Here is a 16,395-nt window from a genome sequence, read left to right as displayed (position 1 = left end):
TTGCTAAGTTGCTGAGGTTGGCCTACAACTTGCAATCCTCCTACTTTGGCTTCCCAAATGCAGTAAGCTGCAGTTTTTAAAAATAGATTACACAGAGTATTCTGAATCAAGTACTTGTTATTTAGAGATGATTTGTTTTACTTCCTTGGTACAAAAATCAGGAGTTGATTGAGTTCCAATGGACAGTAAAGAGTTAGAAAGAATCCTCTAGGTCATCTGGGCCTTATTATTCCTTTGGGGTTGCCCATAGGTATGTTTATATCTAGCTCCCAATTTTTAACTGGAACATGATCTCTTGTTAGAGTGTCCTATTGGTTCGTTTCATCTTTTTTGTTCTCTCTTACAGAGCTTCCACCTTAATTATAATACCTACCATTTATTTATTTTGTAATATTTTTTATATATATATTTTCTAGTTGTAGATGAACACACATTATCTTTATTTTTATGTAGTGCTGAGGATTGAACTCAGTGCCTCACGCATGCAAAGCAAGCGCTTTACCACTGAGCTACAGCCTCAGCCCCCAATACCTACCATTTATTAGATATTCTATAATATCATTTTTAGTTCCCATTCTGAAAACATATGGCAAAAAGATCTTTTACCTTTAGCCTGTAGTGTTTCCTGCTACACACCCCAGATAGTTTTGTGGTCTTGCCAGTCTCCATATCTGGGGTTAGTGACTGCTCAGGCTTCTTAAGGGCAGCCCAGTGAAACTATAGTTTTGGAAACAACACAGTCTTGGGACTGTGCTGGAATCCTGCTGACTGACCCTGTGGTGGACATTGTGTGACTGACTAGAAGCCTTGGTCATCAAGCAGCATCTTCAGCCAGTCAGCAATCAGAGATAGCCAAGAGTTAGTAACAAGAGACATGATCTGATGATGCTCATTGTTGATGGTGGTGATAGTAGTGTTTTCTCTGTAGCATTGCATTTTCCTCCATGTCTGAGCTTTTCCTTGCTTTTGGCAGAATCGGTCCCTGATACCAAAGGGATTTTGAGAGGCCTTTTTACCTATCACCAGTATTATTGCCTCTACACTGGGCTAGGAAATAACTTTATATTTTCCTTCCTTAAAAGTCTACTAAGGCTTAAGATGACATCTAAATTAGAGTTGTGAGCATTCAGAGGACTTTGCCAACAGCTGTCAGTGAAGAAAAAGATGTCTGCAGCTAATACTCAGGGACTCTCACAACAAGCCAACTCAGAACCCAGTTCTAAAACAAGAAGGCAAGAGTTCAGGGGACAGTAACTGAAGAGTTAACAGTACGGATAGAGTAGTGAATGGTTCTGCAGACTGTGGGCTGGGTATGAGAGTGAGGGAAAAAATAAGTGATGCCTAGATTCAGAGTTTAGTAACTGATGGAAAAATGGGGCTTACTGAAGAAGAAACATCTTTGGAGTTTAAAATCCAGAGTTCTGTTTGTACGTACTGGTTGAGAGGTGTCTGTCCACTGAGTGGAGATGTCAGATAAGGAAGTTGGGTATTTGCTGGACCTCAAGGAAACGTACATTTGAGTGTTTTCTGGATGGTAGCAGAAACTCAAAAGACATATTTGCTGCCAATCAACATGAGTGTTGAGGCTGGGGTGGTGGCTCAGTGGTAGAGTGCTTGCCTAGCACGTGTGAGGCCCTTGGGTTCCATCCCAAGCACCACAAAAAAGGAAAAAACAAGTGCTGAATTGGTGAAAACAACACAGAATTAGAAGCCAGAAGATTCGGGTGTTGGTTCCTGTTAGAGATTGCTTAACCTTAAATCAGACATTGATTTCTGTGGAGTAACGGTCTGCACCTGTGAAATGAGGATAATGCCATCTCCTCCGTGGTTGGGAGGATAAAATGAGAACCTATTCAAAAATATTTGGGGTAGTTAAAAGTACCCTGTAAATATTAGGAACTGCATTAATATAATTCAGTAGGAGAATTTTCAAAGATTTTGAGATTTAGATAGAATCTTTGATCTAAGAGTAAGAGGATGGAAAAAAGTGAGGTTGACTAGCTTGGTTGAAGCAAGGTACAAGCTTGTCTTAGGGTGGAAAGAGGAGACTTTTCCCAGCACCTGGACAGTGAGTTAAATTCTATTGATCCCTAGACAGTCACGTAGATGTTTTTTGAGGGAAGATGAGAATAGTCTTCTGCAAATTGAAGTTTTCTGCCTCTTCCACCAACTCCCTGAAAGAGAAAATGCTAATCATAGGAAGAATCTTAGAAATAATTCCATTCAATTCCCATATTTTATAAAGGAAATTGAAGCCCAGGGAGGCTATGTGACTATATATATAAAAGCTATGTGACTTATACAGACTTTGTATTATATAGTAGGTAAATGTAATGATTATTTTCTTGCCTGTTTTGAACCAAATGAATACAACAGTAAGTTTATAAGGTTGCTTTTAAATAATCTGAGTATTTTTAAAATTGTTATTAGTGCATTATAGTAACAGAAAAGTTTACAGAAAATCTTACAGAAAAGTTTCAAGTACAGTATAAAAAACTTTTAAGAGTAACTTACCAACATAGCCTTATCAACCCAAATACTTTAATGTGTGTGTGAGTTTTTTTAATAAACAAATTCATTCTACGTAACCATCATATAACGTCAAAATCATGAGATTAATCTTACTACATTACAAACTCTAATTCTCAGGTCCTTTTCAGGTTTTGCCAGGATTCCAGTGATGATCTTTATAACAAAAGGATGCAGGTCCCAAATTACCCTTTGCATTTAATTGTCATATCTATTTAATCTTCTCTATCCCAGAAGAGTTCCACAGGCTTTTATTGGTTTTATGGCCTTGACACTGAAGATTACATGGCCGCTTATTTTGTAGAATTCTCTCAATTTGCATTTGTCTGATGCTTCCACTTGATTAGATGTAAGTTTTGCCTTTGAGTAGGGATATCACACAAGTTAGGTTGCCTTCCTCTCATTGTATCTACTAGGTGTCACAAAATTCCCTTTATTCTGTTACTGATAATATTCATTTGGTCATTTGATTAAGGTAGTGTCTGCTAGGCTTCTCCCTATAGAGTTACTCTTTTCACATTTGTAATTAATAAGTATTTGTGAGGCAAACATTTTGAAACTATCTAAATTTCCTGTTCACTCAACTTTTGAGTTATTCCTTTTTTTATGTCAGTATGAACTCATGGTTTTCAGTTCTATTCAATGAGTTATAATCCAATAATGTTATCTACTTTCACATTTAAACTGCCCCCGATTTGACCTTTGGAAGGCCCTGTAGATTAACTTGTGTGTCCTTTGATATATCCTTGCTTTTATATATCCTTGTTTTTTGATATGTCCTTGCTTTCTGGGCAGGCTGATTTTGCATTTTGGAAATGCAATCAGCCATTTCTCAAAAAGACTTGATCTTTTAATGGAAATAATATTTGAAACTGATCTGGGTGTGCTTATTGCTTAGAGCAACATACAGCCCTCATGGTAAAGGATGAGCCATTTAGAGCAAGCTTGCTATATGTGTTGACAACCATGAGAGGATACTGTTACTTCCAGTTCTAGTCCAGGACCCACTAGGTGCTTTCTAGTTTGCTCAGAAAGAAATTCATTGCTACTCTCTTTGATACACTTACTTGGTCAGAAAGCCACCGTTACCTCTTACAGTGTGGCTACCCTCCCCACTATGTTCAGGCACTGACTCTCCATTCTGGGCATCCTCAGCATGCACAGAGGTTGATGCCTCCACCCCCAGCATCCTTGCCAGTATCTTCCAAGGGGACGGACGCCCCCGCCACACTTTGCAAGCTCTGACAGCCCATGTAAGCCATCATTGTTTCCCCTATCCCACTTGACTCTGATGCCTCCCAGGGGACCTTCTGCATACGGACAGCCTCTCACCACACAGCAGCCATTCCCCAGCATTAGGTGTACGGTGCTGTCTTTATCCTGCTAGATCTTGCTCCCCATACCAGGCTGGCTCTCTTTAGCCTGCTAAGGCTACCACCTGTCTCCATGGACAGTGGATGACACCTGTCTGCATGGACACTCCCCTCACTCCACATCCCCACACTTGTTCCCTAGGCTGTCCTTCCACCTGGCTCAGTGGCTGAACACATCCCTCTCACCTAGCTGGGCTCTCACATCCTGCAGTGGGCTACCTCCCTGTGTGAACACCATCCTCATCCCTCTATGAGCTGATATCCAGGTTGGGTCTTCCCTTATGAGGAGCTGCTCCTCACTCTACTCATGTGTCCTACCCCGGAGACACCATCTGCACCATACTTAAGCTCTCACTCTCTGCCAGCTCTCCTACCTCCCTCCAGTGTGGACACCCTCCCATTCTATGCTACAGAGGTCTGAGTTAGTATTGTTACTTGGGCCTCTATCTGTGTAGTGTAGTCATCCTAGGCTACATCCTATGGTATCACCCTCCTTGTCCTACCTCTGATAGCCCTCACTGGACTGTCTCCCAAAGTGGACACCTCTCCCTGGCTCTGATAGCACATGCCAGGCTTGTCCCCTACATGGACATCTTGCCTCCTCAAGGACTGTCTCCCCATCCTGAGCTGAACCCCTGCCATCCCACTTGGGCTCCAATACATGTAGTTAGAAAAGGAGGACTTCATGTACCTTAAAAGGATCTTAGAGACTCCAAGGATCCTCTCCTATACTTCTAGAATGATGGTATTAGAACATAAATTCTTAGGTGAATATCTGATGATGATCACAAGATTGACACTTATGTGCAGTTGCTGATGTGCTGCTTATAAGTCCCTTTTTCTCCCCTAGAATCATCACAGTGCTAGTAAGAGTGTTACTGTAGGGATAACTTTAAATCCATTCTCTCTCTCCCCCCAACCCCCCGCAATACAAGGAACAGAACCCAGGGGTGTTCTACCACTGAGCTATATCCCCAACCCTTTTTATTTTTTAATTTGGTTCAGGATAAATTGCCCAGGCTGGCCTCAAACTTTCTGAGGCTGGCCTTGAACTTGCAGTCCTTCAGTCTCAGCCTTCCATGTCATTGGGATTATAGGTGTGCACCACTGCACCCAGCACTTGTCTCAGTCTTTAAAAAAAAAATAATTCTGTCACACAACTAATAGTTCCAGATGCATTTTGACATACAGCCCAACTAATAGCATACCATGTGCCAAAGCAATGTAGCAGCTGGCCTCCGATGTGAACAGTTCCTACTGGGCATCCAGAATCATTCATTCCAGTTACAGGCAGCACCACGTTAACTGCAATTGTTGAGTTCCCTGTTAGAACTAGCGTTTTCCTGGTGCAGCTGTTATGGTCAGTCAGCTAGTGCTTATTACTGAGCACTTCCTATATGTTCACCATGAGACCATGGGATAATAGATCAAGCTTCTGCTTAGTATTTGTCAAACAGGCTAACATTTCTAGATGTAGAAAACTATGCTGGATTTACACAAAGGTTGAAATATATGTCAGCATTTGCTTAGCCATCCCTATGTGGCCTTAACCTGGGGGATAAGGACTCTTCCATCTGCAGATACTTAGCTTGCACTAGGAGCTTTGATTTTGCAAAATTGAATCTCTTTAGGAATTTTTTCCCATTTTACAATACTGCATCTTCAAATAGAAAAATGAAGAGCCCATTTATCCATTTTCATGTGTTTCTATCAAGTCCTTCTATTTTGTGACTGCTATATATTATTTTAACATATTTCTAAACAGCATCTATAATGTAAGCATTTTTTACTATTTTTAATTCTCAGACTGTGTCTTCAAAACTTTTCTTAAACTTCTTTTTTTTATTATTTTCTTTTTAGTTGTTGATGGACCTTTATTTATTTATTAATTAATTAATATGTGTGGTTGAGACTCGAACCCAGTGCCTCACCCATGCTAGGCAAGTGCTCTACCACTGAGCCACAACCTCAGCCCTCTTAAACTTCTTTACATGTGGGCTGGGGTTGTGGCTCAAGCGGTAGTGTGCTCGCCTGGCATGTGTGCAGCCCGGGTTCAATCCTCATACATACAAACAAAGATGTTGTGTCTGCCGAAAACTAAAAAATAAATATTTAAAAAAATTATCTCTTAAAAAAAAAAACTTCTTTACATGTAAACTTGGTGATCAGGCAGTTATTATAAGTACTAATTATTATGATGGTTGTAAACCTATTGCATGAAAAACTCTCCCCTCTAAAAACATAGTTTTCAGTAAAAGTCTGTTATGTGGCCAGAGGGTATTGGTCTTTTCATAGGGGACACCTGCATATTACCTTAAGACTGCAGGATAAGAAGGCCTTGGAAACACAAGGTGCTCTGTCAGGTAAAAGAGTGGGAGGAGGCGACCTAGGGAATAAGTCATTCTTGTGCACAATAAACTGCAAACCTAACACTTCTTACATCATTATCATATTGAAAAAAATCAAGAAGGAAGCATCAAAGTCTCTAACAATAAGAAAAATTCTTGAAGGTATAGCCACCTAGTAGAATCTATCCCCCCGCCCCGCCCCCCCCCCCACACACACACACATTCTCTTTTTCTTTACAGTGCTAGGGATTAAATCCAGGGCCTCATGTGTGGTAGGCACCAGTAGAAGTGTGTGTGTGTGTGTGTGTGTGTGTGTGTGTGTGTGTGTGTTATTAGGGATTTAATCCAGGGGTGCTCTACCACTGAGAGATACCACCAGCCATTTTTAAAATTGTTTTATTTTGAAACAGGGTCTCATTAAATTATTGAGGCCCAGTTACTTGGCAGTCCTCCTGCCTCAGCCTCCCAAGTAACTGAGATTACAAGCATGTGCCACTGCACCCAACCACCAGTAGTCTCTTATATAGCAATAAAAGCAGAAATTAGAAAAACGCAGCATAGATGGATCATAAATAAGACCTGAGATATTATATGTTCTGTGATTTTTAATACTGTCAGAATGTATATGAAAAAGTAAGAGAATGCATAAGAATAATAATGATATGCAAAGTAATGAGATTATGGGTATTTTTTACTATATTTTACACACTTTTGATGCTATTCAACTGTTTTTATGACTTAAAAAGAAAAAATCGTGTCAAATATGTCTTGGTTTCCTAAGACCTATACTATCAAGTGAGGGCTAATAACAATCAATGATCTTTTTTTTTTTTTTTTACAAGTTTTGTTTTTATATTTTAATTGTCACATAATTGTACATGTTTATGAGGTACAGTGTAATGTTTCAATTCATGTATATATTGTGTAATGATACATTCAGGTCAATTAGCATACCTATTACCTCCACTAGAATTTTTTTGTGATGAGAACAAAGTCCTCTCTGGCTATTTTGAAATACAAGATACATTTTTGCTAACTGTGGGCATCCTGCTTGTTCCAGAATTTGTTCCTCCTATCTAACTGTAACAGTTCCATTGACCAACCTCTCTCCTTCCCTCTCTTCCCTGCCCTCCCCAGCCTCTGGTAACTACTATCTACTTCTATGAGATGATTTCTTGTGTTGTTGTTTTTTTTTTTTTTTTAATTTTCAAATATCTTTTTCTTTTTTCTTTTTTTTATTTGTTTTAATTAGTTACACATGACAGTACAATGATCTTGACATATCATACATTTGAATCAGATGGGATATAATTTCTCATTTTTCTGAGTGTACAGTTTGCAGAATTACATTGGTCATGCAGTCACGTATATACCCATAGCAATAATAATGTCTATTTTCTTGTATTGTTATTATTGATGTTTTGCCGTACTGGGGACTAAAACCAGAGCCTCATACATGCTAGGCAAGTGCTTTACCACTGAGCTACACCACCGGGCCCTTTATATTTTTATTTTGAGACAGCATCTCACCAAGTTGCCTAGGCTGGCCTCAAACTTAGGATCCTCCTGCCTCAGCTGCCTCAGTCACTGGGACTATAGGCAGGGACCACCATTGGTTTTTTAAAACAAATATCCCCAGCATATACATTCAAAGAGACTGCTGACCCTTGTCAAAAGGAGTCACCTTGTGTGCAATTAACATTACTTAGGTTGTTTTTTTTTTTTTAATTGCCTTTAATTGATAACAAAGATGGGGACATTGGGGCTGAAGTCTTTATTAAAGGGGAAAATAGGGAGATTTTCCTGCATCATATGGGGTGCTTGTGGGACATCCAGGTATTGATATCTGTGGATGCAGAAACCAAGCCTGCCTCTTGAGGTCTCATGGACATACTGTATCCAATGATGGTGATGAAGGCGTTCTCTATTATTTCTTTTCCTTACCTTCTGCCTTCCCCTCTTTAGGTTTTCACTGGAATTTTCACAGCAGAAATGTTCCTGAAGCTCATAGCCATGGATCCCTACTATTATTTCCAAGAAGGTTGGAACATTTTTGACGGATTTATTGTCTCCCTCAGTTTAATGGAACTGGGTCTAGCAGACGTGGAGGGGCTTTCGGTGCTGCGATCTTTCCGATTGGTATTCCATATTTCTCCAATTTCTTTTAATTTCCTGTCTTGCAACCACTAGAAAGAGTTTTGTATAAGTAAATTTAATTGTGTTTAAAAAAAAAAAAAAAAGCCTTAGCTATATTCTACTCCCAATTCCAGTTGGTCATTTAGTTGACTTAGCTACTAAAAGCTTGAAAACTTTCCATTAGATGCACAAGGTAGAAGTCGGTTTTTTAAGTCAATAAGCAAACAGAAATGAATTTGGGGAATTTCATCAGAAAATAATGCTAACCTAAAAGACAAAGGCCTCTTAAGGGCTTTTCTGAGGTCTAATTTGGTTTACTGGGGAACTGTTTCTTTATCTGAGCATCCCCTGAAATGGAAAGAATCTCTCCATTTTCAAAGATGGCTTTCCTTGTTTCTTTTATCATAGTGACCCCTTTTAGAAATTTGGAATAAAATAAATTTTTTTAATTATATTGAAATTAGTTGTTGAACATTGGGTTTTCCACATTATTAGCTCAGAAGAATTTTTATTAAGATATTTGAAGTAATGTGTAATTTATTAAAACGACCCTGAAAGAACAGTTAATAAATCCTCGAAGGAGCTACCTGTAAATAGAGGCATATGTTATGTCTTGAGTAAGTCCCTGGAGAAACTGAATTACACTGAGGGTATCTCACTCCAAGCTCATTGCTGCCTCATTGGCATCAAAACAGTTTAGGGTTTTCTCTCCCAATCAGGAAGATGCCTAAGCACTTGCAACTGAAAGGATTTAAGGTTTTTTCACCAGGATATTCAGCAAATCAAAGAAAGAGAAATGGAATGGAATAAAACTATTTGTAAAACAGAGCTCTCACTTGGTGTAAGTCAAAAATAACATCTATCAAGTTTCTGAAATCTCTGCTTAATAGTAACTGGTTTAGATCCATCCCACAGTTGACTTTTTGAGAATAGTTCTTATTATATCAATTATAAGTGGAAGGAATGAAAGATAGAAACCAGGGGCCGGGGTTATGGCTCAGTGGTAGAGTATTCGCCTAGCATGGGTGAGGCACTGGGTTCGATCCTCAGCACCACATAAAAATAAATAAGTAAAAAATAAAGGCATTGTGTCGACTTACAACTAAAAAAATTTAAAAAAAAAAGAAAGAAACCAGAAAATTAATAACCTGAATAAATTAGAAGCCAGGAAGGGGAAAAAATTTAAGTGGCCCAGATACACACATAAGGCAACCCATCTCAGATGAGACTCAAGTTTTAAATTAAAAAAAAAATGTTCAAATCAAAAAGTTTTGTCCTCTGAATTAATAACAGTATAGGCTCTTTTCATGATATTTGTAGAACTGTCGCTACTTGGGAGTTGTACTTTTTCTCCAAGTTATTCTGAGCATATCACAAAATTGCGTAGCAGCCATTGATTATTTATTGGCAAGCAAAAGAGATTTTTTTTTTTAACCTGGGATTGAACCCAGAGGCACTTAAATACTGAGCCATCCCTAGCTCTTAGCCCTCTTCTTATTTTTTATTTTTAGACAGGGTCTTGCTGAGTTGCTTAGAGCCTCACTAAATTGCTGAAGCTGGCTTTGAACTTGCAATCTTCCTGCCTCAGTCTCCCAAGCTGCTGAGATTACAGGTGTGCACCACCATGTCCAGCTAATACTTAGAATTTTTAAATGCTTGCCTTTTTAAGGTGATAGATGACTTCTTCTCATTGTCCTTGCCATACTGATCTTTTAGTTTCCAACAAATCATGTTTTCTTTGACATGTACCTTGAGACATTAATGGGAAATAAATAGAAAAAGATATGTTCATGTGTGAGTTTTTAAAAAGCAGATGGATTCGGGATCTAATACAAAGTACTAGAGGTAGCATTCTTAGATCCTAGCTCTAAATTTTCACTTACTCTGAAATTAATTAGTTTTCCCTTATCTATACCTCAGTTTCTCCCCTGTTAGTCTAAGACCCTAAGAAAGTACTGGGAATTTCTCAAGGGAGTTAAATAAATTTAAGCTGATCTTATTAATTTCATATGTTTTTATTTTAGTCACGTGATAAGACAATGGGATTGAGTATCATTTAGTTTTTGTTGATTTATTTTCTCTTTAGCTCCGAGTCTTCAAATTGGCCAAATCCTGGCCCACCCTGAACATGCTGATCAAGATTATTGGAAATTCAGTGGGTGCCTTGGGCAACCTGACCTTGGTGCTGGCCATTATTGTCTTCATCTTTGCCGTGGTGGGAATGCAGCTCTTTGGGAAAAGCTACAAAGAATGTGTCTGCAAGATCAACCAGGACTGTGAACTCCCTCGCTGGCACATGCATGACTTTTTCCATTCCTTCCTCATTGTCTTTCGAGTGTTATGCGGGGAATGGATTGAGACCATGTGGGACTGCATGGAGGTGGCAGGCCAGGCCATGTGCCTCATTGTTTTTATGATGGTCATGGTTATTGGCAACTTGGTGGTTAGTATAATTTATAACAAAATTTTATTCTTTTCCCTGAACATCCTACCCTTGGCCCGGAAGCCCAGTCTACATAGTCCCTCTCTCACCTTCCATGTCTGTTGAAATATTAGTTCTTTCTTGGACCAGGAACCCTAAGATACAGATGAGGGAGAGACTGGTATTTTAAAGAGTACCTATTAAGGGACTGGGGTTGAGGCTCATCAGTAGAGTGCTTGCCTCACATGTGTGAGGCACTGGGTTTGATCTTCAGCACCATAAAAATAAACAAAGATATTGTATCCATCTTCAAATAAAAAAAAAGAGTACCTATTAAGTCATAACACAACACAACCTTTTTCATAGTTAAAAAAACAAAACTCAACAAACTTAAGTGATTTTCCCAAGATCACACAGCTATTAAATATCAAGGCTTCTATTTGAACCTAGACTACAACGCTGTGCTCTTTCAACTACCAAAAAAAAAAAAAATCCTTTTTCTAAACTAGGATTTCTTCACCGTGGCATTGTGAACATCATGATTTTCTGTGAGACTGTCCTGTGCCTTGTAGAACTGAACAGCATCCCTAGCCCACAAGCTGCCAGTAGCATCTCCCAAATTGAGATAACCAAAAAAGACTGCAGACATTGCCAAATGTCCACTGGAGTGCAAAATTACTCTACATGGAAAAACCACTGATCTAAATCATCTTAGAGTTTGACTTTATCTATATAAATGGGAAATCTTTCTTTTTTCTTTTTTTCTTTTTTTTTTTTGCTTTACTCTGCTCCTCCACCTGCCTGTCTTTTGCCTCTATGTATGAAAGAATCACCAGCAGAGATTTTAATAACTTGTTTCTCAACACATAATCTAAGGACGGCAGCAATGAGATCACATGGGAGTATGCTAGAAATGTAGAATCTTAGACCTCACCCCAAACCTATTAAATCAGAATCTTTATTTATAACAAGATCTCCATGTGATTTATTTGCACACCGCAATTTGAGAAATCACAATTTATGGATCAGGTCTCCAGATCCTACTTGCAAGTACAGAGCATGAAGGACTGGAAGATGGCAAGCTCAAATGATCCCTTATGAACTCATCCATATTATTTCCTTTCTGTTTTCTGCCATAAAGAAATATGCCACCTAGGCGTGGTGGTGCACACCTGTAATCCCAGCAGTTCAGGAGTCTGAGGCAGGAGGATCATGAGTTCAAAGCCAGCCTCAGCAACTTAGCAAGGCTCTAAGCAACTCAGCAAGACCCTGTCTCTAAATAAAATATAGAAATGTCTGGGGATGTAGCTCAGGGGTTAAGCATCCCTGGGTTTAATCCCTGGTACCAGAAAAAAAGAAATATGCCAGCCAAGGGATCCTACTCACCAGCCTCTGAACCAGACATAGCTATCCTATGTTTTCATTTGACCTGTAAAAGTAGCTACCGTGATACTTCTCTAATTAATATTATTTTCCATTCCTGCACCTTTCCCTCTGCTCCAGTGCCTCTAAATGTTTTCACTCCTTTAGAGAGTATGCTCCTACTTCCTGTCATGTAATGTATCAACATTTCCTGCCCTGATACCTCACCACCCTCTCTGTTGTCCCCAGACATCTCCCCATGTCTGCCTCCAGGCACCTGAGCACAGGGCTGAAGTCATCTCTGCCCCCCATGACACTTTTCCAGGTTCCCTCTAGTTTAGCCCTGCCCACCTAGTCTCTAGGATCCTATAACTTTGGAGCCTTTTCTCTTTTTCTTTCTGCTACCAGCAAGCACTAATCCATCTTAAAGTATATCTTTCTTAACTACATCTTACTTCACAGGTCTTTTTTCATCTTTCTCCATCATATTTCTATGATTTACCCCTTCCTTTGCATTTCTGTAATCCATGCAGTATTTCTAAAAGTGTGGTCTGAAGACCACCTGCATCATAATCACCAAAGACTCATTCATTAATAAAACCCAGTCGCAGATCCTACACCAGATCTCCTGAATCAGGATCTTTTCAACATAGGGTAAGGAAATTGTGTTTTAACAAGGGTCTGCTTCCTCCTAGAGACTGATAAATGCTAATGATTGGGACCATGATAGCTTGATCCAAACTTCATCAGCTCATGCCTGCAACAGCTTTCTAGCTTCAAACTTCCTCTATATGTAGCAAATAGGAATGACTTTCTTAAATCTGTCATCCTCTGTGTCTCCTTTATTCAGAACAAATAGTGGACCTGAGCATAGTGGCACACACCTGTGATCATGCTACTTAGAAGAGAGAGGCAGAGGATTTCAGGGTTAAAGCCAGCCTAGGCAGCTTAGCAAGATCCCATCTCAAAGTAAAATTTAAAAAGAGGAGGGGAAGCTGAGGAGGTAGTTCCTTAGTAGAACACTTGCCTAGCAAGTACCCTTGTCCTAGGTTCAATCCCCAGTAGCACAAAAACAATGGTAGATCCAATTAAATACAATTTACATCCCTCAGCTTGGCCTTCCAAGCCCTCTCCTATTCCATTTTGTCAATTTCTTTCCTTCCCCCCTCCCTATACTATAGATTGAACTTAGGGGCACTCAACCACTGAGCCACATCCCCAGCCCTATTTTGTATTTTATTTAGAGACTGGGTCTCACTGAGTTGCTTAGTGCCTAGCCATTGCTGAGGTTGGCTTTGAACTCATGATCCTACTGCCTTAGCCACCCAAGCCGCTGGGATTACAGGCATGTGCCACCATACCTGGCTTGTCAATTTCTTCTTCTTCTTTTTTAAAAATATTTTTAGTTGTAGATGGACACAATGCCTTTATTTTGTTTATTTCGTTTTTTTATGTGGTGCTGGGATCAAACCCAGTGCCTCGTGCATGCTAAGTAGGCGCTCAGTCACTGAGCTACAACCCCAACCCATTGTCAGTTTCTTTTTAACTCTACAAATAGCCCAGATGATCCAAATACTTATAGTTTATTTATTATTTCTACTCTCTTTCTCAACATACACTATTATCTCTACCTAAAATGTATGCCCTACTCTTCTTCCAAAGTATGACAAAGTAAAGAACAAATTAAATCTCCCTCTTTTCAAAGTTGGACTTAATAAAAATAAATTAATTGTTGGTGGAGGGTACTAGGGATCTAGGGATTAAACCCAGTAGCAGTTTATCACTGAGCTACATCCCCAGTCTTTTTTTTTTTTTTTTTTTTTGAGATAGGATCTGGCTAAATTGCTGTGGCTGGCCTTGAACTTGCAATCCTCCTGCCTCAGGCTCTTGAGTTGCTGGGATTACAGGCATCTGCCACTACATCTAGCTAAATAAGTTAATCTTAATGTCCATTGTAGTAAAACAAGAAATTAAAACAAAAACAAATAAAGTTGTATCTGGTGGCCTGACACTTGGCTATGAACACAGAAGACGACATCACTGTCTTGCTAAAGTTTTTATTATAATTTTTTTTTAGTTTTTTTTTTTTAGGTGGACACAATATCTTTATTTTGTTTTTATGTGGTGCTGAGAATCGAACCCAGTGCCTCACGCATGCTAGGTGAGCGCGCTACCACTTGAGCCACATCCCCAGCCCTATTATAATTTTTTTATAGTTTTTTTTTTAAGAGAGAGGAGAGAGAGAGAGAGAATTTTAATATTTATTTTTTAGTTTTCGGTGGACACAACATCTTTGTTTGTATGTGGTGCTGAGGATCGAACCCGGGCCGCACGCATGCCAGGCGAGCGTGCTACCACTTGAGTCACATCCCCAGCCCTAATTTTTTTATTTAATTTTGTTTTTGTTGAAATGAGGTCTCGATATACTGCCCAAGCTGGCCTCAAATTCCTACACGTAAGCTACCCACCTGCCTCAGCCTCCCAAGTAACCAGCACTACAGGCACACACTACCATGACTGGCAGTTCTTTTATTTTTACAAATGTTAAGAAAGCAAAGAAAAGTCATTCTTTTTTTTTGTTTTGTGGTACTGGGAATCAAAGACAAGCCCTCATACATACTGAGCTACACTCACAGCCTCAAAATTCATTCTTTTTTTTTTTTAAGTTGTTGATGGACCTTTATTTTTATTTATTTATATGTGATTCTGAGAATTGAACCCAGTTTTTCACACATGCTAGGCAAGCACTCTACCACTGAGCTACAATCCCAGCTCCTCAAAATTTATTCTTAAAATAAAATGATATGAAATATATTTGAGTTCCTCCTTCTTTATTTGTTGTATGGAAGGAAGTATAGTTCACCAAGCCTAGTTTTTTGGTTTTTTCTAGCATGGCTACTCTTTGTAAATACATGGCATCTATGTATTCTTTGACCTTTCCCCAAAATCTATATCCACCTATTTTTATTTTCAGAGATTTTTCTAATCAAAATGAATACAATCTTTATTTTTTCTGGTTGTAAGAGAAATAGTATATTTTGGAGTCCATATGTACAACTGTAAAATAGCCAAGAAAAGAGGTGCTAGGCTACTTGTATTAAAATTAAAACAAAAAAAAAAAATCTACCTGGTGACATGAGCATTTAAAATACTATACAGGCCAAAGAAACACAACAGAATTTCTTGAATCTATCCCAGTCTGATGGCACATGCCTATAATCCCAGCAGCTCAGGAGGCTGAGGCAGGAGGATAGTGAGTTCACAGCCAACTTCAGCACCTTAGCAAGGCCCTAAGCAACTTAGTGAGACCCTGTCTCTAAATAAAATACTAAAAAATGGCGGGGATGTGACTCAGTAGTTAAGTGCCTCTGGGCTCAATCCCCAGTACCAAAAGAAAAAGGAATTCTTGAATCTATTACATAAATTCTGTTGGCTTCTAATTTGCAGCCCCTAGTGCATCAAGGTGATTGTTCCTAAGACCATTCTATAATCATGTCTTTTTCGAATGCTACTGGTATAGGTGCTGAACCTCTTTCTGGCCCTGCTTCTGAGTTCCTTCAGTGCAGACAACCTGGCAGCCACAGATGATGATGGAGAAATGAATAACCTACAGATCTCAGTAATTCGTATCAAGAAGGGTGTGGCTTGGACCAAAATAAAAGTGCATGCCTTCATGCAGGCTCATTTTAAGCAGCGTGAGGCAGATGAAGTGAAACCACTGGATGAGTTATATGAAAAGAAGGCCAACTGCATTGCCAACCATACGGGTGCAGACATCCACCGGAATGGTGACTTCCAAAAGAATGGCAATGGTACAACCAGTGGCATTGGCAGCAGCGTGGAGAAGTATATCATTGATGAGGACCACATGTCCTTCATCAACAACCCCAACTTGACTGTACGGGTGCCTATTGCTGTAGGCGAGTCTGACTTTGAGAACCTCAACACAGAAGATGTTAGCAGCGAGTCAGATCCTGAAGGCAGCAAAGATGTAAGGTCCCAGCCCAGAAACCTGCCTTGATCTTATGTGAAATACCAAACAGGACTCTGTCAACCCCAGGGATTGGTTCAGTTCTGGGTTTGGTAGATTCTTCAAAAGCTAGTTCACTTTGAAAACCAATTCTAGTCTAGGTTGGCTCCATTGCTTCTGAAGCATCTGGTTAGAGACTGGAGTAAACCACTGAGTTCTTCCCTACCATTAATCTGCCTGAGACCAACCCAGGGT

The 16,395-nt window shown here is 39.4% G+C and overlaps 1 protein-coding gene across 5 annotated transcripts in view; it reads left to right on the top strand.

Moving 5' to 3' along the window:
• Scn8a (sodium voltage-gated channel alpha subunit 8) overlaps positions 1-16,395 on the top strand; it is a 113,608-nt gene that overhangs the window by 68,068 nt on the left and 29,145 nt on the right. For all 5 annotated transcript variants that reach the window (XM_077799304.1, XM_026398646.2, XM_026398645.2 and 2 more), the window contains exons 14-16: positions 8,216-8,389; positions 10,473-10,829; positions 15,691-16,161. In XM_077799304.1, coding sequence (XP_077655430.1) covers positions 8,216-8,389; positions 10,473-10,829; positions 15,691-16,161 — 1,002 coding nt within the window. The remainder of the gene's footprint in view (positions 1-8,215; positions 8,390-10,472; positions 10,830-15,690; positions 16,162-16,395) is intronic.

Source organism: Urocitellus parryii, chromosome 5 (assembly GCF_045843805.1).
Source record: "Urocitellus parryii isolate mUroPar1 chromosome 5, mUroPar1.hap1, whole genome shotgun sequence".
Lineage (NCBI taxonomy): Eukaryota > Metazoa > Chordata > Mammalia > Rodentia > Sciuridae > Urocitellus > Urocitellus parryii.
This window is presented reverse-complemented; position numbering and strand designations above follow the sequence as displayed.